Source organism: Mycotypha africana, assembly GCF_025528875.1.
Source record: "Mycotypha africana strain NRRL 2978 chromosome Unknown BDF20scaffold_18, whole genome shotgun sequence".
NCBI lineage: Eukaryota > Fungi > Mucoromycota > Mucoromycetes > Mucorales > Mycotyphaceae > Mycotypha > Mycotypha africana.
The window spans coordinates 226,358-249,243 of NW_026515742.1; the positions used below are offsets into that span (position 1 = coordinate 226,358).

Here is a 22,886-nt window from a genome sequence, read left to right on the forward strand (position 1 = left end):
GGAAAAAGGACGCGATTTGATTTGTAGGCATGTACCCCTTTTTTATATCATCATCGGTGTTGGGCTTTCGAATTGACTCTTTTCTTTTCTTTTTTCTTCTACTTCCCGTACACATTACTAATCAATTTTTTACAGCATAGAAATGTCTCGCTTTAACGTTGTCTTTCTATTAGCAGCCTTGCTATCTGTACAAAGTGCTTTAGCTCACTTTCAAGTAACGTATCCCGGCTCTCGTGGTTTCGATGAGAACAAAGAGCCTACCGCACCCTGCGGCGGCTTTGACACTGTGAGTGCAGCACGTGCAGAAGTCCCTTTGAAAGATGCCTTTATCGAAATCAATTCAGGCCATACCTCTTACTCTTATGTTGTGAATGTTCTTGTAAACAATAATCCCTCCACGGCCGACTTTGCCAATACCAGTCAAGCAGTCGCCGTCGCCAATGGCTCTCGCAATTATCCTCAAGCTGCTTGTCTATCACTTGATCTAAACAAGAACTCTGCCATTAAGGCTGGCACGAACGGTACCATTCAAATTATCTATAATGGTGGTGACGGCGAGCTATACCAGGTAACTATTTTATCGCTATTTTCGAAAAAGTTGAAAATGGTAATTTATCTTCAAGCACTCATGCCATAACTTTTCTACACTTGCATGATAAAAGTGCGCCGACGTTACCTTCGTAGACAATCCAAAGAACTGGAACAATAGCATGTGTACCAATGCTGACGGTTCTGCAAGCTCTTCCTCTCCCTCTTCAAGTGGTTCTTCTCCTTCTGCTAGTGCAACTGCACAATCGGATGCCATGCCTTCTGTCCACTTTGGCAGCTTTTTCCTCTTTACTACCGCTCTATTGGTAGCTTTTGTCATTGTTTAACGATATCTCTGTTTATTATGTAACATATATTATTATATATGCATATTTAATACATCTACTTTTGAAGCCTTTGTTGTATTTCTACATTTCATTCCTATGTATAATAGATTGAGATGCTTTGCCACCTATGTGCTAGTTTTGGCAGAGGTTCAGTTTCAACATTTTCATGACGAATGTGTATGTACACTCTTGTGGAGGGAGATTCTTTTTATTTATTTTTTTGTGTATTAAAAATGTTTCGAAAATTTTAAAAAGATAAATTGTATGCAACAATGGACGACAGCTATAATTGAATTATTGGGGGGTTAATAATTACGAAGCACCAGCAACAGCCAACCTAAGATAAATGAATAATGCAATGATTAGTTCATCCAATTTTTTAACCTTATAAAATCTGTAAATGAACTTACTTCTTCAAATGCTCCATAAAGACTTGTAAGCTGACATCATCTGTAAGAACAACAGCACCACCTGGTGCGCTATAAGGGCTGCCTGAGGTATGAGTAGTAGAGGGATTTAGTTTGGAAAGTAAGAAACGAGCTTGAGAGCCACCTTGGTCGCAAACAATATAACGAGGAATAGGGAATCTTTCCATCAGAAGATCTTGAGCATCCAACACGGGAGCTTCCAAAAGCTGTTTAAAGTTCTCATAGCCTTCTTGGTCTTGGTAACCAGCATCACGCCATTGAGCAATGGTCTCGCCATGGAAAATCAAGATATGGAAGAAAGTGTCCAGTAACAAGATAGCATCAGGCTTGATGGAAACGGAATCAAGTAAGACAGGTTGAGGAGGAGCATCGAAACTGTAAGATGTAAGAGTAGGCTGGATCATAATAAGCGATGAATCCACGTTTTCGCGATTCAGTGTATGACGGTAGAAGGCTGTTTCATCAGGTGAGTTATTGAACACCTGCAAGAATTGAGAACGTCTCAAATGGAACATGAATTGAGGATAAATGGAAAAGTTTTCTGATAATCTGAAAGAATGAGGGTCGTCCTTGCGATAATCAGCGAAACGTTGGCAAAGACGAATCAACATACGATCCAACCAACGCAATACATCGGGTCCATCATCGATTTCTCCCTTAAACACAGCGATACGCGACATCAACACAGCAGCTGTTTCTTGATCAAATGAATTGGCGATCTCAGGACTTTGTCCTTCAGCAAAATTACGAGCGACAGTGGTAACACGAAGACGGAATTGGCCGCTTGAATGTTGGTAGTGAGTGACAAACTGAATCAAGCCACGTGATCCAGGCTGGAAAGGTGCCGAAGGTTGATTCACGACTTCAAAGTAAACAGCATTGGTCGTCTCATGATTCAAACTGCACATCTTCCAAGCGGATGTATTACCAATACCGATCTCTGTCTCGCCTACATACGGTGTCTTCTTATTGGCAGAAACAGCATGACCGATTAAACCGCATACCTTCAATTCTCTCGTGGTTTGAACATCCATGGTAGCATTGAAACCCATTTGTAAATGTCCCTGACTGTCTTTTTGGAATATGCGTTGGAAACTCTGTTTGAAAATGGCTGTATTGAAAGAATCGGACAAGATCATGAAACCACCCGTGCTATTGACCATGGATCTCATTTCCAATAAACCAATTTGATCAAGACAACCAGCGAAGATATCAATCGTATGTCCATTATGAGCAGCTCTCTTGGCAAGTGCTTCATAGAACTAGCGTCAAAAAAAGGTAGCGTTAGAAAGTAGCCCCTCAATTCTATCCTTATTTGCTGTTCAACGAGAGTACGTAGAAACCAATTATTTACCTTGGTTGCCTTCTTATAGTGCTTGGCCGATTCCTTTTCGATATCATGATGAGAACGGATGGGTTCTCTCAATTCACTACTCACAACCATACCAGGACCTTCAGTGGCAGCACCACCACTGAAGAGCATCATACGAGCACCTGTATTAGGGAAAGTTGTTTCCAAAAGACCAACAGCTACACTCATGGCCACACCCGTACTTCTTTCAGGTCGCTTATCATCAGCAACGGGCCAAGGATCACGTTGAAGATTTTCCAAAATTGAGGTCAACACAAATTCACAATCCTTTACAGGAAGTAAGAATCTATTTTTCACAGAAAAACTGTAGGTTTAGCCTCCGGCACACTCCAGTAGGGTTATTTTCTTTCCTTAGCAACACCTTTTTTTTTTTCAATATCCCACATGTATATCTATTATTATTTTTTTTACCTGTTGGCAGCCATCGTCATTTGGGGAGGTTGACCGGGACGGTTGGGTTGTTGACCGGTGGGACGAGCACTATTATTGGTCAAACCCAACATTTCTTGAATTTGCTTTGCAGTGTATTCTTTGGTACCTCTGAAAACAAACGACTTGGGACAATCAGCAAAGCCCAACTCATGAACTTGAGTCTATAAAGATAGGGAAAGAGAGGGTTGGTTCAAATGGGAGCTGTGCTTTTCTTATGACATATCTATCGCATTTACCATGGTGCCAAAAGTAATCAAACCAACCCAAGCATATTCGGGCAATAAACTCAAGCTGACAATTAAGGATTCTTTGAGAGCCTTAAGGTCATCTTCTTCGAGGCAAGTATCGACAACGAATAAAAAGATGGGTGGAATTTGAGCAACACGATTCAGATTGTATTCAATAGTAGTGTACTTGGGTAGCAGTTCAGCAGGAAGGTTGGTGTTGGAAATATCTTTGTAATGAGGAGGAAGAGCATTTCTTTGGAGACAGAAAGGACAAATCCAGAGTTTACCACGAACATCAATTTGACTGAATAAGCGATGAAGAGTAAAACAATAAAGAGAAAGGTTAATCTATATCCACTTGTGCATAGTAGGTCGTGATGGTTGGCATTTTTCGACTTTTTTACCAGTAGGGATTCAAGATGGCTCTACAAGGTGCCTTACAAGTCACTGGTTCATACCAGATAGGACTTTCTTGAAAGTCTTCGCGTTCTTTCAAAGGTGTGTAGAGACAGGCAATGGGTACAACAGCTTTTGTAGCCTCTGAACGTGAAGATGGCCATGCATTCCACGAGAAACGGATACCGTCCTGTTGTTGGTTAAAAAAAAAGATGGTGCATCATGGAAGAAGAGTTGAGTTCCTGAAATAGCTTCTATTGAAAGGAACAAGATGGCATTTGGAGTTATTTTTGAAGGCTTACTTGTTCTTCAATCTCGTCAAAATTCATCCGTCAATATAGGGAAGGTTGTGAAATATTCGTTGTTTTAAAAAGAAGAAGACCAACAACAGAAAAGTGCAACAGAAAGCAAGTAGCCGTTTGCCGTTGGCTGACAGGAGCTCTAATTATGTAATACCGTACGGTCACAAAAATGAAGCACATTGGGGAAATTCAGTTTTTTCTATTTATTTTCTCCATAATGACTTTACGGTTCTAAATAATATGGTGGATGGTATCGCTACTGCCTGCTCGTCTCTACATTCTAGAATAATGAATCTATTCCTTCAAATTGTTCGATGTTCGGTAAATTGATTTTATTAGAGAAAAGACAGCGTAAGATGATCCTGATAGCGAAGAAAAGAGTCTTATGCACTGACTGCTTTGCCCTCGTAAAAGAGCGCGTTTGTCGCTCATCCTTCGTTCAGTCGTTCTCAGTATAATTGAAAACACTCACTTGAATTTTCTGTCTTTTGACATATAGAAATTATGGGCCAGCAAGATTGTTCATAGCTGAATTAGAATACATTTACATATTTACATTGTTATGCATAAAGTTATTTGACTCCATTCTGTAAAATTCTTGTATTTATATTCCCTTAAATTTTCATATATGACATTGTCTCAGGTAGGCCCAAGTTGCAGGGCTTTTATCATCTCTATGTATGAGGATTTGTCGCTGATTTCTCATTTCCACTCTTATGCAATAATCCAAGAGTATTATCTATTGAATACGGTATAACAAATGAGTGGTAATGGAAGAAGTATGAGTGCTATACAATCGGGAAATGAATGACTGGTATGAGCAAGTTTTATTACGAGAGAACTATAAGGGAAAAAACGATAAATTAAGGATTGACTTGAGAGCTTTTTGATCATGAATCAACAATAAAACATGGGGTATGGGTATTAAACTGTACGTAGGAGGAATAAATTAAGTATCTATACGTTTGTTAGAGGTACTTTTGTAGTAATATGAGCAGTAATATATTCATCATTGTCCGTAACAAGCTGCTGCTCGGATGACGACGGTCTGCAAGAGATAGTGGTAGCCGAAGAAAGGCTCATATTTGTAAAGGCAGCTGTAACAATATCATTCGGTATCAATTTGTCATCGTTACTATCACTACCGGATAGCGTTGGGGATGAACTTAGGGATGTTGGATAGTCGTCACTGTTGTTATCAGCGACACTGTCATCGTCATCATTGTTCGCATACTTGGCATTGTCTACACCGTGATCGCTACAATAATAGTTTGGCTGTTCAATTGTTGTACTGTAATGTTGATCTGATAAATCCTCTTCCTCTTCCTCGTAAGAGTTGACATAACTTTCGTCCACAATAATACGCTGATATTCAATGCTTGCGTAATCGCTCCAATTACTATAAAGAAGATAACTTTCTGTTAAGTATGATGATATCCTTCAGTTATGAACAGCTGAGAATAAGTACCATAAAACTGGAAATCCCAAGTCATCACTGAGAATAGTAGGTTCAAAACTATTAGGTAGCCCTCTGTCTTTCATTAAATTAGCGAGGTAAGCCTCCTTTTGTCGAACTGACCCTTCTTGTCGTGAATCATGCACCCGCAAACGATCAAAATTGATAAATGTGTCGAAAAATCGCTCCGCTAAAAACCCGTTCTTCTTAAGGTCTCGTAGGTCAAACTGACCAGGTATTCTGGGCTGAATCAGATCATTCCTGAATCAAACAGAGAATAAGATAATAACCGTTAGTCTTGGAACCAGTTTTAGCTAGTCTGCTGCCTACAACTACTCACATCTGACGCATTATATCATCGAAATGGATGTAATCATCGTCCGGCGTCATATTATCGCAGAATTGTTGCTGTCTGATGAGTGATTTGTGAAAAAAGAAGGAAAAAAAAAAAAAAAAAAAAAAAAAGTATTAGCATAAAGCGAGCTTTGAAAAAACAAAAATCAACGCCGACATACTTTATATCTTGGTCATGCCAAAATTGGCTCAATTCATATGAAGTGATGACGCCGTCATTATCCATATCTAAGCAACGAAACCAATATTCAATTGCCATCGGTGTACTTTTGTCCACTTCCGACAGTAAAAACCCTACAAGGTAGAAATGCATGATGATGCAAGAGAATAATGAGTTTCTAACCACTGTGATCATGACAATAGTGAAAGAACCAAGATACTTACATATAAAGTCGAAATAACTTAGCGTTTTTTGTTGCTGATCATGGTTGGATGAGACATGGTTGCAAGCTGGATTGTCAAAAACGAATACACGCCCAATGTCCATGATTCTCTTTACAGACAATGACGATAAAGTGCCCATATTGTAATTATAAAGGTCTGTTTCACTGATGGCCAAGTCATGATCTGTATCTAATGCCCAAAGCTTGTAGTATAAGACATAGAATTGCTGATACGACAGGACATTATCGACCTAGAAGCAGAATGAGAGAAGGAGATGACCATCAGTCCCGGTGAAACAGGACATAGAAAAGGAAACTGTAAACACATTACCGTATATAAATCCATAGTAGGCGTCAAGTTCAATAAGATGGAAGGGAACTGACTTTTTCGAAAATTCTTCAAACTGAGTTTTCCATTTAAGCAATGTGCATCATAAAAAATTCTGCATATCACGGTTTCAATATATCTATCCTCAAATGTCATATTGTCGCGAAGAAACTGCAACGATGGATGGCTCGAAACAATATCTTCTAGTAATGGATAGATGTCATCAGGTGTCATATAATTGCAGTTAGGCTTCTTTAAGATGATAAAAATCAACTCCTCCAAGTCATTGTTTTCGTCCATATGGGCACAATCCCGGGTCAAAATATTCCACCCACTAGTCATCAAAGATTAGAACATATAATAATTGAGTAAGTAAATAGTTTAAAAGAAAGTAATTTTTTACATTCTATTCTTCTTTACTTTTTGAACTCCTCAAATGATAGGTTATCGTTTCGATTGTCATTCAACATATCCATCGCCCTGAAAAAGGCGAGACTCATAAACTGAGGCAAACCGCAAGCTTTTGTTACCATATAAAACTCATTTCGTGCTAGATAACGTCTATTTCCAAAGACATTCCTAAATATATTGTCCTGATTTGGTTATGCAGACGAGAGGTAAAGTAAGAACAAAGGCAGTTAAGCAAATAAATACAATATACGAGGTGACACACTACCAGAAAATCATCTTTCTTGTTGTGCGACAATTTTTCACTTTTGGCGTCGAAAGTACAGACGGATCTGTTGGTCCTTTTTGGAAAGTAGAATTGAGGTATATGATCTGACTTCTTGCTGATGTTAATAGTATGTGACATTTTTAGGTTAATTAGAAAAGGCGACAAAAAGAGGATGTTGCTTTGGTTTTAAATGATAAAATAATAAAAAAGAAAGAACAAAAAAAAAAAAAAAAAAAAAAGACAAACTAGAATAAGAGAATCATAAAATCCTTGATTATTGAAAACCGTTCTTTAAACAATAATAATTAATCAGGGCGCCTTTGTGATTTGAAAAAATGGAAAGTGGCTTTACAATAAATTTATAATGTTCAACTAGGTTATTTAAGGAAAAAAAAACTCTTTTTTTTTTTTTTTTTTTTTTTTTTTTTTCTGTTTTCAAAAACAATGTGTGAGGGATCGCCGCTCAGAAAAGACAAAGGGTTCAAGATTGTTTCACCTTATGCAAGTCTAACTAAAGAGAATGCGAATCAAAGCGATCAAAATAAGAACCTTCTAATCAGAGTCTTTATGGCTGTTGATATGCAAGTGATTTGGCATAGGCTATAGTCTATAAATATGTCTTTCAACAATAAAAATGGTGAATACTTACCATTCAGGTGCGTCCTTAAAATAGGAACGCAGAACCCGGTTTACATTTGTTTATGCAGTTTTTTGATGTTGAGTTTCATTTTTTTGTTACCCTTGCTTTAGAAGGCAAAAGTTCAACAAATGCAAGCAAAAGGCTTCTGTTTGCTTCATGCAAAAGGTACACTGTGTTTAAATTAAGCCTAGACTTTGAGGAACTAAGCCGTTTTTCAGTCGGATTTAAACGTTGTATTTTCGAAAGCTGATATTCTTTCCGTATACGATCTACAAGCCATCAATTTTGAAACATGGAAACGGCGGTAATAAATAAAGTAAAGAAAAAAAAAAAAAATGATGGCAAAGGATCAAACTCTGCTATAGGTACCCATACTGTAGGCTGGAGCTATCTGGTTCTAGGCGAAAATGCTCTTGCCAAAATGTGAAAGCCTCAAATGCTAGTGTCTATTTTCCCGCAATTTATAAAAAAATACATGTATTTCAAAAAAAAAAAAAAAAAACAATAGTGCAAACTACTTGAATCGAAAAAGAAGGCCTGAAGAGTAGAAAAAAGGAGGAAACATAGCAGGGATATAAAACATTGACATCAGATTTACCCAAAATGACAGCATCTCTGTATAAAGAACTCATGTATGTGCTCTTTTTGTCTACTCTTCCGTCTTTTTCTATCAAGGGACTAGAATTGTCGAGCCTATATACGTATATATTCTACTCACAGGGATGAGACCAGTGGAGGACCAATTTTATGGATTCGTAATCTGAACTGAGGATGAACAAACAATTATAAAGAATACATTATGTAAGCCACTTTCTGTGCCTGCACATTTGGTTTGCAAAACTTTAGTGTGAAATCATGGGTGTTTCTGAATTGATACTGTGCGACAACGTTATAATAAAGAATACTTGCATGTCGTTTTCAACAAGAATCAACTGTGAAGCTTGAGGCCTTTTGTAATTGGGCAAAGTGACAGAAAATATAAAGGTGAAATGCCTGGCTCTAACTGCTGATTGTAAGAAGAGTTTTCAGGTTCAATAATTTTTTAAAAGCTATGCGTTCGTTATTGTAAGTGGTTTTGGCCTTTGGTTCATATTTCAAGCCTGATCAGGCATCCACTCTCTTTCCAAGTTATTGTTTGACTGACGAAGCTAATGAATGACCTTAAGTATTGTTTGGCTGTATAATTTTGGTCTTCAAATCCCAGTTTTAAAGCAAAACCAGATATTTTCAATAATTGCCCGATTGTCATCCAATAGCTCTATTGCCGCATCCAATATCGAAGAAAACAAAGAAAGTCTTTGAAAAATCTGGGATTTCCATGCAATAGACCTTTGTCAGTAAGATATATAGAACAAGAAAAACCTGACAAGCACAGAAAGCCATTTCTCATTCTTGCAGAAATCGTTTCTCCCCCAAGACAGGTTGAAGTAAGCTTTGTGATCATAGACTCTTCAGTGGCGTACTAACATACATATTTTCCTGTAAAGACATGAATCAATGTCAGTTTGTCATCAAATTCTCCTTATTCATGAGTCAAGTGTCAAATACAGCGCTGAACAGCAAAAAGCATGTGATGAGATTACGTAAGTTTGAACCGAGCTTTATGCAGGACAGTGACTAGGGGAAATGGTAGCCCTTGATCTAATCTGCAGATATCATGCAGATACTATCTCATTGGTTCCTTTTTTGACTTGCAAAAGCAACCAATCAATCATTAAATAAAAAAGGCACATCCGTGTATTAGAAATGGTTTGGGTTTTTTTATATAATTATACGAAAACAAAAAAAAAAAAATAGAAAAGGTGGTTTTGTGTGTATATGTAATTGATTCAACAATTCGGGAATTCTCTATATCTAAAAGTTGATGGCTTTACCGAAGGAAGCAATCAAACATGCTTCGCGGAAAGCTTCGGAGAGAGTCTATTTTCAAAATAAAAAAAGTTAGCTTTTCTGATGAAAACACTTTAGATCTGTATATCAAAGATGCTAACTTACAGGATGAGCATGGCATGTACGACCGACATCTTCTGCAGAAGCACCATATTCCATGGCAAGGACACCTTCAGCAATCATTTCACCGGCATTAGGACCAATGATATGCACACCTAAAATACGGTCTGTTTCAGCATCTGTGATAACCTTGACTAAACCATCGGTATCATCATTTGTACGAGCACGGGAGTTGGCAACGAAAGGATAAGAACCAGTCTTATACTTGACGCCTTCTTCTTTAAGTTGAGCTTCGTTCTTTCCTACCCAAGCAACTTCAGGATGTGTATAAATGACGGAGGGGATGGCATCATAATTCACATGACCGTGACCAGTAGCAATCATTTCCGAGACAGCGAAACCTTCATCTTCAGCTTTGTGAGCCAACATAGGACCAAATGTGGCATCTCCGATACAGCGAATGTTGGATACGTTGGTCTTGAATTCAGAGTCGACGACAACACGACCACGGTTATCCACTTCAACACCTACGTTTTCTAAACCAAGGCCCTTGGTATAAGGACGACGACCGATAGCCACCAAAACGGTATCGGCTTCGAGCTACTCATGGCACAAATGAATAGATACGTTAATGCCAATTCCTCTCATTCTCTTTTTGCCTGCTTATATCACAATATTTTTTGCCGTATACCAAAATAGAGTACACATCATGTCGTTGTCCTTGGAAAAGTAAATGAAATAAATGCAAAAAAAAAAAAATACTTACAGTTTCAGCTTTACCGCCCTTGGAAGCTTCGACATCCACCTTGACAACGTCACCTTCAACCTTAGCACCGTTGACCTTGGTGCTCAACTTGAACTTGAGACCTTGTCTGGACAATAACTTGTGGAAGTTTTTAGCCAATTCAGGGTCCATACCAGCACCAATAGCGTCTAAGTATTCAACGACAGTGACTTCAGCGCCCAAGCGAGACCAGACGGAACCCAATTCAAGACCAATGACACCAGCACCAATAACGACCATCTTCTTGGGCACTTCAGACAACTCAAGAGCACCGGTAGAGGAGACAATCTTCTTTTCATCAATTTCAATACCAGGAATAGGAGTGACTTCAGAACCTGTGGCAATGACAATATTCTTACCCTTCAAGGTACTGTTGCTTCCATCAAGGCCAGCGACAGCAATTTCAGTAGCAGTCTTGAAAGAGCCAGTACCCTTAATGTAATCAACACCATATTTCTTGAAGAGGAATTCAACACCCTTTGTCAAGCCGGTAATAGCCTTCACACGCGCCTTGTGCATTTGAGGTAAATTAAGTTGAACGTCAGAAACTTCAATACCGCGGCTCTTAAGACCGTGTTTTGTTTGGTGGTAGATGTGAGAGTTGTTCAACATGGCTTTGGAGGGAATACATCCTACGTTAAGACAGGTACCACCGAGGGCACCACGCTTTTCTATACAGGCAACCTATAAATAAAAAAAAAAAAAAAGAAAATGACGCTTTTAGTTTCTTTGAGCCTCATCCATCATTATTCCAAAAAGAAAAATCAGCCAAGTACCTTGAGTCCTTCTTGAGCAGCCTTAATGGCAGTGGGGTAACCACCAGGACCACCACCAATGACAATAACATCGTACTCTGTGTCTATTTCACGGCAATAACAAAAATTCAATATACGTAACTACAAAAGTGCTGAATAAAATCAACAGATAGTTTACCAGCAGGGGTACTATAGAAACGATAAAACTGAGTGGCTGCTGGTGCACGAACTGATTTGACAGCAGCGTTACGTAAAGCAAGCTATAGAACATAATAAAGTTAATATGAATACTGCCGCTTTGGTTTTTATTTAAGGTCTCTTCCAGCTTTTAAAAAGACATTCTCTGAAGAAGGCTCTGCTTACATTGGCTAATGGAGATTTGGTAGCAACTAATTTGAACATTCTGTTAGTTCTTCACAGTGAAAAGAAAGAAAAAAAAGTTGGCTTTTTTGCTTTTTGTGGGGAAAATTGTCTGGGGAAATACAACGACGGGATTTTATTCGACGTCACGAAAATCCTAAATGGAGTAGACTTTAAGAATATATTCGTACATAAAAGCTCTGTGTGCATTATTGAATGTAAACACTTATATTATACGATTTATAGACGGTTTATTTCTCTTTAAGACTTGCTTTATCCTACCTACAATATTTTGCAGATTTGCAAGTTGATATAACAAACATTTGTGAGCTGAATTTGCTAGAGCAGTTGACAAGTTTGCTCATTGCCATATCAAACAATATAGCCAATAAGCAATAGCTTGTACCGTTTTATAAGTAGCAGCATTTCAGCCGATAAATAATCCATCGTCTGCCAGTACTGCATTTGTGGTATACAACTTACTTTAATTATGGAGATTTGGAACATTATCTAAGGATTCTGTGCTGCATGCATGTCATGTATCTATGTCAAATTAACTTTTTTGCTCAGACCCAACGAGCCAATAAAGTTCTGTATGCTTTTTCATCATCCTTGACAGTTTTATTAGTAACTATTTTTTGAAGCATCCATTATGCGAGGTGCAGGAGTATCCATCTTGTGAAGAGGAATTTTTTAAAGTTGACTTTACCTTCTTCCAAAAGCATTCCTCAGTTGAATTAAAAAAAGGTTGAGTAGCGCAGCATAAACAACAGCTTCTGTCAGCTTAGATTCATCATCTGCTAAAAAATTACATAATGGCTTCTATAGTCATATAAAACAATGAAGCGGTCTTTTAAAGTGAAATTAGCTAATGTTTGCGTTAAGGTACTAACAATCAAAACGTATCCTAGGACCATTAACGTGTTTTCGCTTCTGATTCACACTTTTCTTGAATAAAATGGGCGATCTGATTTAAGAAAAGTTGTCAGCTATACTACTTCCACTTTTTCCTCACTTCTGTTTTTCTATCTAACTGTTATCAAATATACTACTCTCTCATTTCTTTTACTCTATCTTTATCTTCCTTTCTTACAAGTTGCTTTAGAATCATATACTCTTTAGCAGAATCAAAAGACATGACCCGAGCTTTATTACAAGCTGAAGCTCTCATCAAAGAAAAGAAGATCGACAAGTACGTATCCTTAACATTGCTTATGTGTATCGGAAATTGCGGTATACTGTAAACATTGTATCCATCAGAATGATAATGTATATTCGCCACTTTTCTAGGCATACTTATAATACGTACAAAAGGAAAGAAAACCATCAGATACTCTATTGCACAAATTGTAGTATTTGATGGAATTGTGTGACGTAATGGTGGCTAAAAAGATGTACCCTATTGCTCAAAAGATGTGGGCTGGTCGTAGAAGACCTAGTACATTTTGCTGTCAATCACAAAGCGCCACATCGATTGTGTTTGTCTGCCCTCAACGGGAGACTTAAAGATTCTACAGATAAATAAGTCTGTAACGTGATGGTCAATGTGTGTAATTGCTTTATCATTATTGAACAAAAATGGGCAGAAGCAGAGCGCCAATCACGAGTCGTTGGCTACTTCTGATAGTTGCTTGCCCATGTTTAAAGCACAAAATGAAAATTGCCCCTTCTCTTTGTTTCCTTTGCAGTATCAAAACATGCAGGAAATTGGTACCATTGTCCCCAACACGTCGGTCTGCAAGCATCCAGACTGCTCACCGACCCTTAGGTCTAACAACACGCATGAACTTTGCACAATACACAAGTCTTGGAAACCAAACGAAAAAACATTGCCAGCATGAATACTGTGATGTGAAGCTTCGATCAGATAACACCTCTGGGTTCTGTCAGGAACATCGATGGATGAAAGAAATTCCACTGCAAGCATCTCCAAGGGACCAACCATTTAGCTGACCTATGATTTTTTGCTTTTATTGTAACGCGTTACCTGTTGAGGATGCCTATTTTGTGGGAGCGGTGTCTGCTGCTGATGGTAAAGGTCTTGAGCAAAAAATGGTCATTGCAACCCATACAATGAATGCTCTCTGCACTTGCTCTGTTACTTTGGCGTCTTGAAAAAATATAATTCCCATTAAACCTTACAGAGTAAATACTCTTTCTACTTTATCCAAAGACCAATAAGAGACTAAGTTTATACTCATCGATTTACAACTGTTACCAGTTTTATTCAAGTAAACACCACAAACTGACTACATCTTTTCATCCTCTAACGCTTTTAGCTGTTGGTGACGCTCGTTTGAACCTTTCTGCGACATTCTTCACATGCCTGCTACAATTTTCAAACTCTTTGATTTGCTTAGCTTTAGTGTATGGATTGAACTCGGCATCAACGGCAATGTTGTCATCCCAGTTAGTGACCGTGTATATCTCCACCACAACAGCATGCTCAGGGAGGCTCAACTGGTGACGTTTATGATTCTGTATAACTCGGTCATCAAGGAGAGCAAACCGTGGATACCATTGCAGACAGTTGTGGAACAGCTGAAGAAGGAATTCAACAAGTCATCGCAGGTCTTTATTTGCAGATTTGCATTTGTTACACCTTGTCAGCGTGTAATGACTGTGGCTATGGCGAGATGATACGAAGAGCCAATTAACAGAGAAGAACTATGCGGTTGATATTATCAAAGTATCTGAATAACTTTATTACAACGGAATCGCTGGATGAGCACTTTAAATTATGGAAAATTTATCTATATTCAATGAAATGTAGCGGCGCAAAAGAAACAGATAAAAACACTAAGCTGTATCAACTTCAGATGTGGGCTATACTTATATTAAGTAAGGTGAAACCTCTCTAATGATTTATTCACCTAGAGATGTCATAACACTTTCTCAATTCGCTTTACATGTCGTCGTATTCCATCAAATAACACTTTGTATACCGTCTATTTTCATATACCAGGCAATAACAAAATAAAGTACTCAATGAGCATATCAGATTGGCCCTTTAAATGGCGCGCAATCATAGATGATGAGATACGTAAATAAAATTTTTCAAGTGTTAAAGTTATCTACATTGTATTTTCTGCCTTCAAAGGTTTTATTCTTTCCATGTCTGTCATACATAGGAATATCGAGAGTAAAAAAAGTTTGATTTATGACCAAAAACATTAACACATTTTCGTAAGACATTGCATCCCTCTTTTTTATCTGTGGCTCATTAGCACTGCATCTGAGAGAGCCTGCGTTTATCAAAGCTAGTGCAGATCTAGTTCTTTACGCTCAACCTAGGATTGAGCGACTGAGTGAAGCAAATTTGGAAACGTCTGCATACCTCTGCTCCAGGTAGTAGCATGGTGACAAAAGTATCCTAATGATAGGGAATCATCAACACAATCCAAGCATTTGAAGTTCATCTAATTCTGCCAAAGTTGGTGAGCTCGTTATTGATTCTATTAAGCAGAAGTGGAAGTTCAGCCGGAGGGTGTCAGTTTAAGCGTCGGTAGTTCCCTATCCGCGTACGAAGCGATGCGCTTTCCCATCAACTTCTGAAAACGAATAATCGCAAAATACAAAAGGTAGCTGCTGGCCTGAAGAGGGATCTCACACTCTAAGCACTTTTTTGCTGTCTGTGAACGAATTGACAGCCACAATTGATAAATTGGTTCCGCAGAATGTGTATAATGTATTGGATAATGCTACAATCATCAAACCTTTAAAGTCGTCTAGGCAAGCCCACTTCGCGAACATGCACGGGAAGTAACATCCCTACTACTACTTACCCAACCCCGTTGAAGAAGGATGAGCAAAATTTAAAAGGGAAATTCGTAAACCACCTTAAAAAGAATGAGATAATAGCCGACAGTATTGAAGCAGTTAAGACATTTACAAGAACAATAGAGCTTGCAACGAAAAATCACTCAAAAATTTTCCCCAAGGGTGAAGCATTTTTATACTCATACAGGAGAGAGAAGTGGTCTATCTCTTATGAGAGAGGCATTCACGTAGGATTATTAGCTTTCATTTTCAAATAATCAACTCGAAACCTACAAGTGTTGATTTTGTTAGGCAGGCTTTTACTACAGTCGGTAAGAGCGCAGGCTTGGTCAAAACTGGCTATGAAATACTGTGAGAATGAAGACGCACTTCTACCGATTCTCTGCAAAAAGAAAGGCTACCTTTCAAGAACAGTGTATTCTTCAACCATTTATTTCTCTATGATAAACCATGGCAAACCATAAGATTCTCTGAACTGTGAGTAAAGTTGATTCTATTTTAATGGTATAATCAGAGAGACGTATTTTTACAAAGGTTTATTGCCATAGAGTAGCAAAAGGTATTAGACTTATATTACAGAAATGCTGTATTTGTACAGATTTAGCAATATTGTTTTTTTATCCGTTGTCGCAACCTTTCATCAATCCAAAATCGTCCAGACTTGTCAGATTTGCATCGAACCAAAAAATCTGTGATAAGCTCAGTCACTTTATGAGGCTTTCCTACTGTTTGCCATACATCTATTAAGGCACTGTAGGTAATCGTATTCGGTTTGCATTCCTCATTCTTACACCGTTGCATCAGTTTAAATATTTGTTGTGCTACTTCGGGCATGTGTTTTTTACCACATATTGTTATCAGAGTAGTATAAGTATGAGCGTTGGGAGCAACCAAATTGTCTATCATGGATTGATGTATTTCAAGAGACCCTTTTATGCCAGAAAACTGAGACTGCAATTGTAATAAGATGGTATAAAGCACTGTATCAACTTTTATGCCATACAGAGATGCTTGATGTGCAATTTGACAGATTGTATTTAGTAAGTGATGATAATGATCAGGATGCTGCTGCTGCTGTTGTTGTTGAAGCTGGTAATTACTATATTTGCTATTGCGTACATTACTATGTGGCAACAGGTTGGATATTGCTGTTAAGATGTTGGAGATAATCACTTCGTTTAGTTGAACTTGATTCAACATCATAGTATCTAACCATTTAAAGACGGATTTTATGCTCTGTGATCGAGAGGACGCTTCTATAAGGGCGCTATAGGTATACACATTGGGCTGGATCTCTCTTTGTAACATCTCGTAATAATATTGTTCACATGCTTTATAGTTGTTATCTCTAGCGTTTATTCGTATCATTTCTGTAAAGGTGGCTGCATCAGGCTTGACTCCCCATTTCAGCATGGAACGGAACACCTGCTCTGATCTATGCCTCCATCCTTGCTTTGTAAATAAATTCAATATAGAATTGAAAGCTCTAACGGTTGGATTTTGTCTCGTGTTTAGTAGTTGCTCGAATACGCTCAAAGCTTCTGTAGGTTTCCTCTGCCGTAGAAACCCATCCATTAGATTTACGAATATCATTTCATTTATCTCTACATTTAAGTTTTGCTGAGCAAAAGTTAAAACCTCTGTTGCTTTCTTCATGTCGTTACATTGAATAATTCTCCAAATCAACTCATCTAAGGCATCAGCCCTTTTCTTTTCATTTTCTTCTGTCGATAATAACATGACGAATCTGTCGATGATTTGGTGTGCTGTAAGTAAATCATTCTCTCGGTATTCATTGAACATATAAGCTAATCGAAACAGATGACTGGATGACAAGTATCGACTATCGAAACCTGACGTTCCCGCACCGTATAGAGCAATAACTCTTAATCTACGCCTCTTTTCTTTGTTGGTCACATTTTTCAATTTGAGAACCAAAGACATCAATTCTAAACATGCGTTTCGTGGCAATTTATTGCTATCCATATTCGCTGTTGGAACAGTTTGCTTTCGAAGGTTTTGAAAGTGGAATCGTATGAATTTTGTCCAAGCTGCTACCGGATTTCCTCTCCGGATTTGCTTTAAAATAACCTTGTAACGCATGATGGGTATTTCGTCTACCAATGCAAAAAACTGCTCTTTTGAACTACAATGTGGGTAATGCCTTATCACATAATCAACGAGTTGCTCCATCTGTTGCTGTCGAAGATGTCGTATTTTTGTGGATTTATAAGATAGCTCTTTAGCAAAGTTGAGGAGTGCGTATAATTTCGAACAAGCCGTTAAGGATAGTATTGGCGATGGTTGTCTTATTGTTGCTGCTGCTGCTTTATGTTGTTGTTGGGTAATTATATTGGTAAATAGGGACCAAGCTTTATCAGTCTGTCGGGATTGTATAGCTCGATCTAAATCTTCTAAAGTTACTGATTCGGCTAGGTTGAGTAGATTTATCGATCGTACTTTCGGACATTTTCTCGACGGTGTCATTGCTGTATTTACTGTACCATGGGTGATCTCTACAGTCGCTGCTGTTGACGTCGAGATACTCGTATATCTTCTCTTACAAACACAATTGACTGCTGATATAAGTACTTGCTTACGCTGTTTGGGTATATTTTTTGAAGGAATAAATATATAGTATGGTGTTGGTTGTAGAAAGTAGAGTAGGGGATTCCGTGCGTGAGCATATTGACTGCTATATGTCACTCCATCCATAAAAGCTGTCTTATTCACCAATTGAAACACATCTTTTAGATATGTCTTAGACTTACGCATTAGTAAGATGAAGTGAAGTGGTATAAAGCTCTTCTCCAGTAAAATCAATCAATATAACAATAGCGAGAGTTAAAGTCTTATACTGCCCTTTTTTTTTTTCTGGTTCCCTGTTAAATGTGGGGTTGAAATTAGAAATGAAGGGCAGAAAATTCATTTGCCACACACAGCAGGCACGCACCTTTTAGGAAAGGAGACTGCAAAAAATTTGCGAAGTCGATGACGGCAGCGTACAAATTGAAAATTTGTTGCTCTCTAACATACAAACATGAGTATGAACTACATTAACACTGTGTAAAAGCACGCGTCTCTCAGTCTTTTAGCCAGTAAGTTTGTAGCACTTGATTGTTGTCTACCAAATAGTTGAAAATGATTTTGGCGTGTACAATAGAACTATGGGTTATTATAATGACAGGCCTTCTGTAGCCAATATAACACCAAGACATATTTAACAGTGATCAATGGTACGCTATTCGTCCTTATGAAAACTTTCACGAAATATGATTGAGGTCGATTATCTATTAAATGTTTACAAAATTATTATGATTACGAATAAGATACATGCTCCACTAAATCTGTTGTAGCTTTTATTACTGCTCTTGCTTGGTTATAGGGTCATTAGTCTCTACAGCGAGAGAAAAGGCTACGTTAGTGGATCAACAAGCAGACCTTTTGTCGAAACGGAAAGTAACACTGAAAGTTGAACAAAAGACATTGTAATGAAAGCAGCTAGGACATGCCAAGAGACATTTGTAAATTAAGGTGTGAATATCATGGCATACAATCCAATCAATATTAGGATATTTATTCCGATGCTTGTGCGTTATAAAGAAAAACCAGATAAGAATGTTGTGGCAAATATTGTATATACAAAAGAGAGATTAGGAATGCATCATCAACATAAAGGAAGTGATGGTGTATACTTCGAGTTCTTCAACGAATGAATAAAAAATGTGTGTTTGTGAAAGCAGGAGAATGCAACGAAAAAGAATAAGCGGAACACCCATTCCTTTCATTTTTTGAAATCGGCTATTAAGTTTGACATAAATAAGATAAACGAGGACAGTGTACAGCTCTGGTAGAAATGAAGAATAGCAATTGTAAGCAGATCTAAAATTCCGTTTTTTCTTTCTTGTTGGAAGGTTGGCGTTTTCTCCTTTTCTCCTCCTTTAAACCTTGGTGAAGTTGATGAAGTTGGGAAGCAACTGTATTGTTGGCAGCGTGAATGGCAACACCTTCGTGTAGGAATTTATCGATGAAGCTAGTAGCAGCACTTATGCTGGCTTCAGTTGCAGAAATGACTTTTAAGTTTACAGGCACTAGTTCAGGCTTTTTACTGCTCATTATGTCGCAAAATAAAGTGTGAAGAGTCTTGAACAAGAACTTACATTGAAAAAATCAATTGGAAAAAGAATATAGGCTAAGCCACTTCTCCACCGCACTTTGCTCATTTGTTACAGCTGAAGGACTCCACTTATGGAGGACCGAAAGGCCAAGATCAATTAACTTTATTGTCTGGTCTTTATTCTTTCAATGAACTTGACCAGAATAAAAGACGGACCATTTGTTCTTTGATCTTATCTCAACGTTTCTTTGATGAAAAGCAGTTGTCGTTAAGAACCATGTACACCTACTTACTTTTCTAAATTAGAACGTTTAGAGTGTTTTAAAAATTTGAACGAACGAAATACAATTGTAATTACTTTTCTTCAGTGTGGCTAATGAAGCTAATGAAGCGCCTACAGTAGATTAAAAAACCTTTGTTGTTAAATTTTGTAGCTTTCTACATTAGCATGTTATCTTCAATGTATTCTATTCTTTCAAAACGACTGTTACGTCCCATTAACCTTCCACTTATGTACTATAAAGCACTCAGACCTACTCTCAGTAAGTTGATAATCTAACAGTCTATGAGATCTAAATGTTATCAACTTAGCGCTGAATACTATTATCAATGCCAGGCGTATTCAAATGCACTTGAATATAATAAAAAAGCTTTTACTTGTATGGAAGCATCAGATCTGATTCATAGTGGCTTTTCGTATGCGCATACACAGTACAAAGTAATGGTCAGCATATTGATGCATACATGTCACTAATGAATTATTGAATAAATTACACAGTATACCAGAAGGACTTCATAGTTTGATCTCATGAAATGCAAAGCAAAATAATAGACTGCATCCTAACTGCTTGTTATCTTGGAATGTAAAATTTATTTAACTCGTCTTTGTACAAGCAATATTTGGCGTTTGAATGCTTATAGGTACATGAATTACAAAATTTTGAAATTATGATTTTGAAGATGAATTCAGAGCTTTTAGTTTTAGTGCTTTAGTATGCCAACGGCTTTTTCTGGGATCGTTATGTAATATCTGAACATTATAACACGCAAAACTCACTCTTTCATAATCATATTTAGAAAAAGCACAACTCGATCGTAATTCGTTAATAAATGACTTTGAGTTTTAAGTAAAAATCTGTCTGTTTATATCGAATATTGATAAATGTCTGTTAATAATTAATATGGATCATTTGCATGCAATACCATTATTGATGAAACGAAGACCAAAATGTGATACATACTCTTCGAGCCACGCTTTATTTTCAATAATAAAAAATACTAAATTTCTAATATGGATGTTCTTTTCCTTTACATCTTGTAAGCTAAGTTTTTTTTTTGGATTGTGATATTGTATATTGATAGATAGTAAATAAAAGATACAGGAAACTAACAGAGAGTTTACACCATGGATGGGCATGTAACAAGTTGCCGGCCGGCCTCTCACCAACAATGGCACTGTAGTTGTAACCCAAAGTAATTACAGATGACTCCGTTCTGACCTCCTTATGTGATATTGTTTTCCGTAGAGAAAACGAAATTGTTGGAGGCTGTTGTGCTGGATTGCTGCGTAGAAGCTGTATGTATATCTTATTATACAGTACTAGCAACAAAAAACATAATGATATATCCAGTTACTTTGAAAGACCTATAAAAATAAAATAAGACAGTAAAATGACCAGACACAACAAAGATGCTCTTTATTCAAATTTGTTGAGAATGATACTTCTATATGAAAAACGGGGTTACTAACGGGTATTCAACTATTAATACAACTGAACTAAAACTATCATGAGTGTTGTATATGGTAGAAATAGATCACAATAGAAAGAAAACAAAAAGGAAATCTGTGAAGACCAAGTTATCTTCTTTTATTTCGTAGAATATTCAGATAAAGAATGAAGACAAAAACCATGTAGGAAAAAAGTACTTCTATTTATATTTGTGGATATTGTAAAAAACTTTTTCTATCGGGACCCTTGAGCAGAAGATGACCTGATGATAAAAGAAAAGACATACCCAATTGTTATTGCACGGCTAATCGTGACAGAGCGGTGCCTTGACCGATTGGATCGGTAAATGGAGGTAAGTGAGTTGATCTGATGGAAGATTCCTTTGACCCGTATCTCGGCAGATTCATTATAGCTAACGGGACGGGCAGGATAAACTATTCCTTGATTCTGCCGATGTCTCTGTTGAAGTCTTTTGAATCTTGCCAGGAGGTAAAGAGTTAAAGTGAAGGAACAATAAGTTGAATAATAGCTTGAATAGATGAGATATATGTATATTGCTTGATCTGCAAAATAAAGTTATCTGATTTATACAAATCCAAATACTATATTAATTTATTTCTAAATCAAGTCAATTACTCATATGATGTTGTGTCGGATGTACATACAGATGATCTCTTCTTCCGAGATCGATAAGAATTGTTCTGACAAAGCTATCACTCAAGATTAAACCAATCATTATAAGGATCTGTAGTCTCTTATTTAGCATTATGTAATAATCTACGCGTAATACAGTATGATGTTGGATACAACATATAGTAACGTATTATAGCAAAATAAGTAAACTATATATCCTAAATGACAACCTGTTCAGCCTTATACGAGGTAGCTAATCTCGTATAAGAATCATCACTTATTCTATATTCGTTTCCTACTCTACTTTATATTATTTCAGCAGTAATGAGGTGTGAGGATCTTGTATAATTTGTATACGAGGTCTCCACATCTCATATGATGCTGTCAACTAAACACAACACTTAATTCACGGTACTCATATATTAGAGTTTATGTAGTTTCTAATTATTTCTGGTTTGCAATATTGTATAATTCATCTTTATCCTTCATAAAGTGAATTATACAGTGACTCACAAAAGTGTTACAATGTTTTACAAAATCAAACAAATTTCCAATTCAAATCACTATTGCACCTGATATGATTAATAAACCCCCCTCCAAACTAATATCATTAGAAAGTATATATTGTTGGGTTTCTAATGATATAACGTTCAAATATATTAGCGTTCTTTGGAATTACTTGAACTATAGAGCTTAATTTGCATATGCGTAAAATTTTCATTTTTGCGATAGTCAGATTTATATTTAAACGTGCAGTTAGTACTTTGTTTGACCACCTTTGGCTTTTATAACAGCTTCAATTCTTTTTGGCATGCTTTCGATATGTTTTAGGCATAAATCGGCTGTAACTTTATTGTACCATACGTCTCCTACTCTTTGCCAGAGTTCGTCCATATTCTTGGGTAGGG

General features: G+C 37.2%; 7 protein-coding genes across 7 annotated transcripts; 3 read left to right on the forward strand and 4 right to left on the reverse strand.

The window, feature by feature from the left end:
- Nucleotides 1-142: 142 nt before the first annotated feature.
- On the forward strand, nt 143-875 carry BDF20DRAFT_908521 (uncharacterized protein; the record flags this gene model as incomplete). Its single annotated transcript, XM_053083489.1, has 2 exons — nt 143-568; nt 663-875. 2 exons carry the CDS (start codon nt 143-145, stop codon nt 873-875), a joined length of 639 nt encoding a protein of 212 aa, XP_052930825.1.
- Nucleotides 876-1,187: 312 nt separating this feature from the next.
- Nucleotides 1,188-4,059, reverse strand: BDF20DRAFT_917852 (protein transporter SEC23; the record flags this gene model as incomplete). Its single annotated transcript, XM_053084618.1, has 7 exons — nt 1,188-1,212; nt 1,286-2,565; nt 2,658-2,961; nt 3,087-3,268; nt 3,344-3,638; nt 3,739-3,920; nt 4,033-4,059. 7 exons carry the CDS (start codon nt 4,057-4,059, stop codon nt 1,188-1,190), a joined length of 2,295 nt encoding a protein of 764 aa, XP_052930826.1.
- Nucleotides 4,060-4,828: 769 nt separating this feature from the next.
- Nucleotides 4,829-7,236, reverse strand: BDF20DRAFT_902270 (uncharacterized protein). The gene is made up of 7 exons (XM_053082864.1): nt 6,974-7,236; nt 6,557-6,887; nt 6,227-6,476; nt 6,004-6,136; nt 5,829-5,900; nt 5,501-5,749; nt 4,829-5,431 (listed from the first exon to the last, which is right to left on the reverse strand). The coding sequence occupies exons 1-7, from the start codon at nt 7,084-7,086 to the stop codon at nt 4,990-4,992; spliced, it is 1,590 nt and encodes a 529-aa protein (XP_052930827.1). The 5' UTR covers nt 7,087-7,236; the 3' UTR covers nt 4,829-4,989.
- Nucleotides 7,237-9,723: 2,487 nt separating this feature from the next.
- On the reverse strand, nt 9,724-11,760 carry BDF20DRAFT_830077 (dihydrolipoyl dehydrogenase; the record flags this gene model as incomplete). The annotated part of the gene is made up of 6 exons (XM_053078362.1): nt 9,724-9,789; nt 9,865-10,419; nt 10,586-11,287; nt 11,380-11,456; nt 11,537-11,618; nt 11,722-11,760. 6 exons carry the CDS (start codon nt 11,758-11,760, stop codon nt 9,724-9,726), a joined length of 1,521 nt encoding a protein of 506 aa, XP_052930828.1.
- Nucleotides 11,761-13,891: 2,131 nt separating this feature from the next.
- Nucleotides 13,892-14,780, forward strand: BDF20DRAFT_902275 (uncharacterized protein). Its single transcript, XM_053082865.1, has one exon. It carries the CDS (start codon nt 14,041-14,043, stop codon nt 14,356-14,358), a length of 318 nt encoding a protein of 105 aa, XP_052930829.1. The 5' UTR covers nt 13,892-14,040; the 3' UTR covers nt 14,359-14,780.
- A 52-nt stretch (nt 14,781-14,832) lies between these two features.
- BDF20DRAFT_840458 (uncharacterized protein) lies at nt 14,833-15,962 on the forward strand (the record flags this gene model as incomplete). The annotated part of the gene is made up of 4 exons (XM_053079387.1): nt 14,833-14,860; nt 14,946-15,066; nt 15,443-15,660; nt 15,790-15,962. 4 exons carry the CDS (start codon nt 14,833-14,835, stop codon nt 15,960-15,962), a joined length of 540 nt encoding a protein of 179 aa, XP_052930830.1.
- Nucleotides 15,715-18,409, reverse strand: BDF20DRAFT_902276 (uncharacterized protein). The gene is made up of 3 exons (XM_053082866.1): nt 18,270-18,409; nt 15,900-18,099; nt 15,715-15,837 (listed from the first exon to the last, which is right to left on the reverse strand). The coding sequence occupies exon 2, from the start codon at nt 17,983-17,985 to the stop codon at nt 16,099-16,101; it is 1,887 nt and encodes a 628-aa protein (XP_052930831.1). The 5' UTR covers nt 17,986-18,099; nt 18,270-18,409; the 3' UTR covers nt 15,715-15,837; nt 15,900-16,098.
- Nucleotides 18,410-22,886: the final 4,477 nt, after the last annotated feature.

Coding starts and splice junctions, on each gene's coding strand:
- BDF20DRAFT_902275 (XM_053082865.1), top strand. CDS start 14,041: ATGCCTGCTACAATTTTCAAACTCTTTGATTTGCTTAGCTTTAGTGTA.
- BDF20DRAFT_902270 (XM_053082864.1), bottom strand. CDS start 7,086: ATGGTAACAAAAGCTTGCGGTTTGCCTCAGTTTATGAGTCTCGCCTTT. Junction 6,137..6,226: donor AAGTTATTTCGACTTTATAT/GTAAGTATCTTG, acceptor TCTACCTTGTAG/GGTTTTTACTGTCGGAAGTG. Junction 5,750..5,828: donor GATGATATAATGCGTCAGAT/GTGAGTAGTTGT, acceptor TGTTTGATTCAG/GAATGATCTGATTCAGCCCA.
- BDF20DRAFT_902276 (XM_053082866.1), bottom strand. CDS start 17,985: ATGACACCGTCGAGAAAATGTCCGAAAGTACGATCGATAAATCTACTC.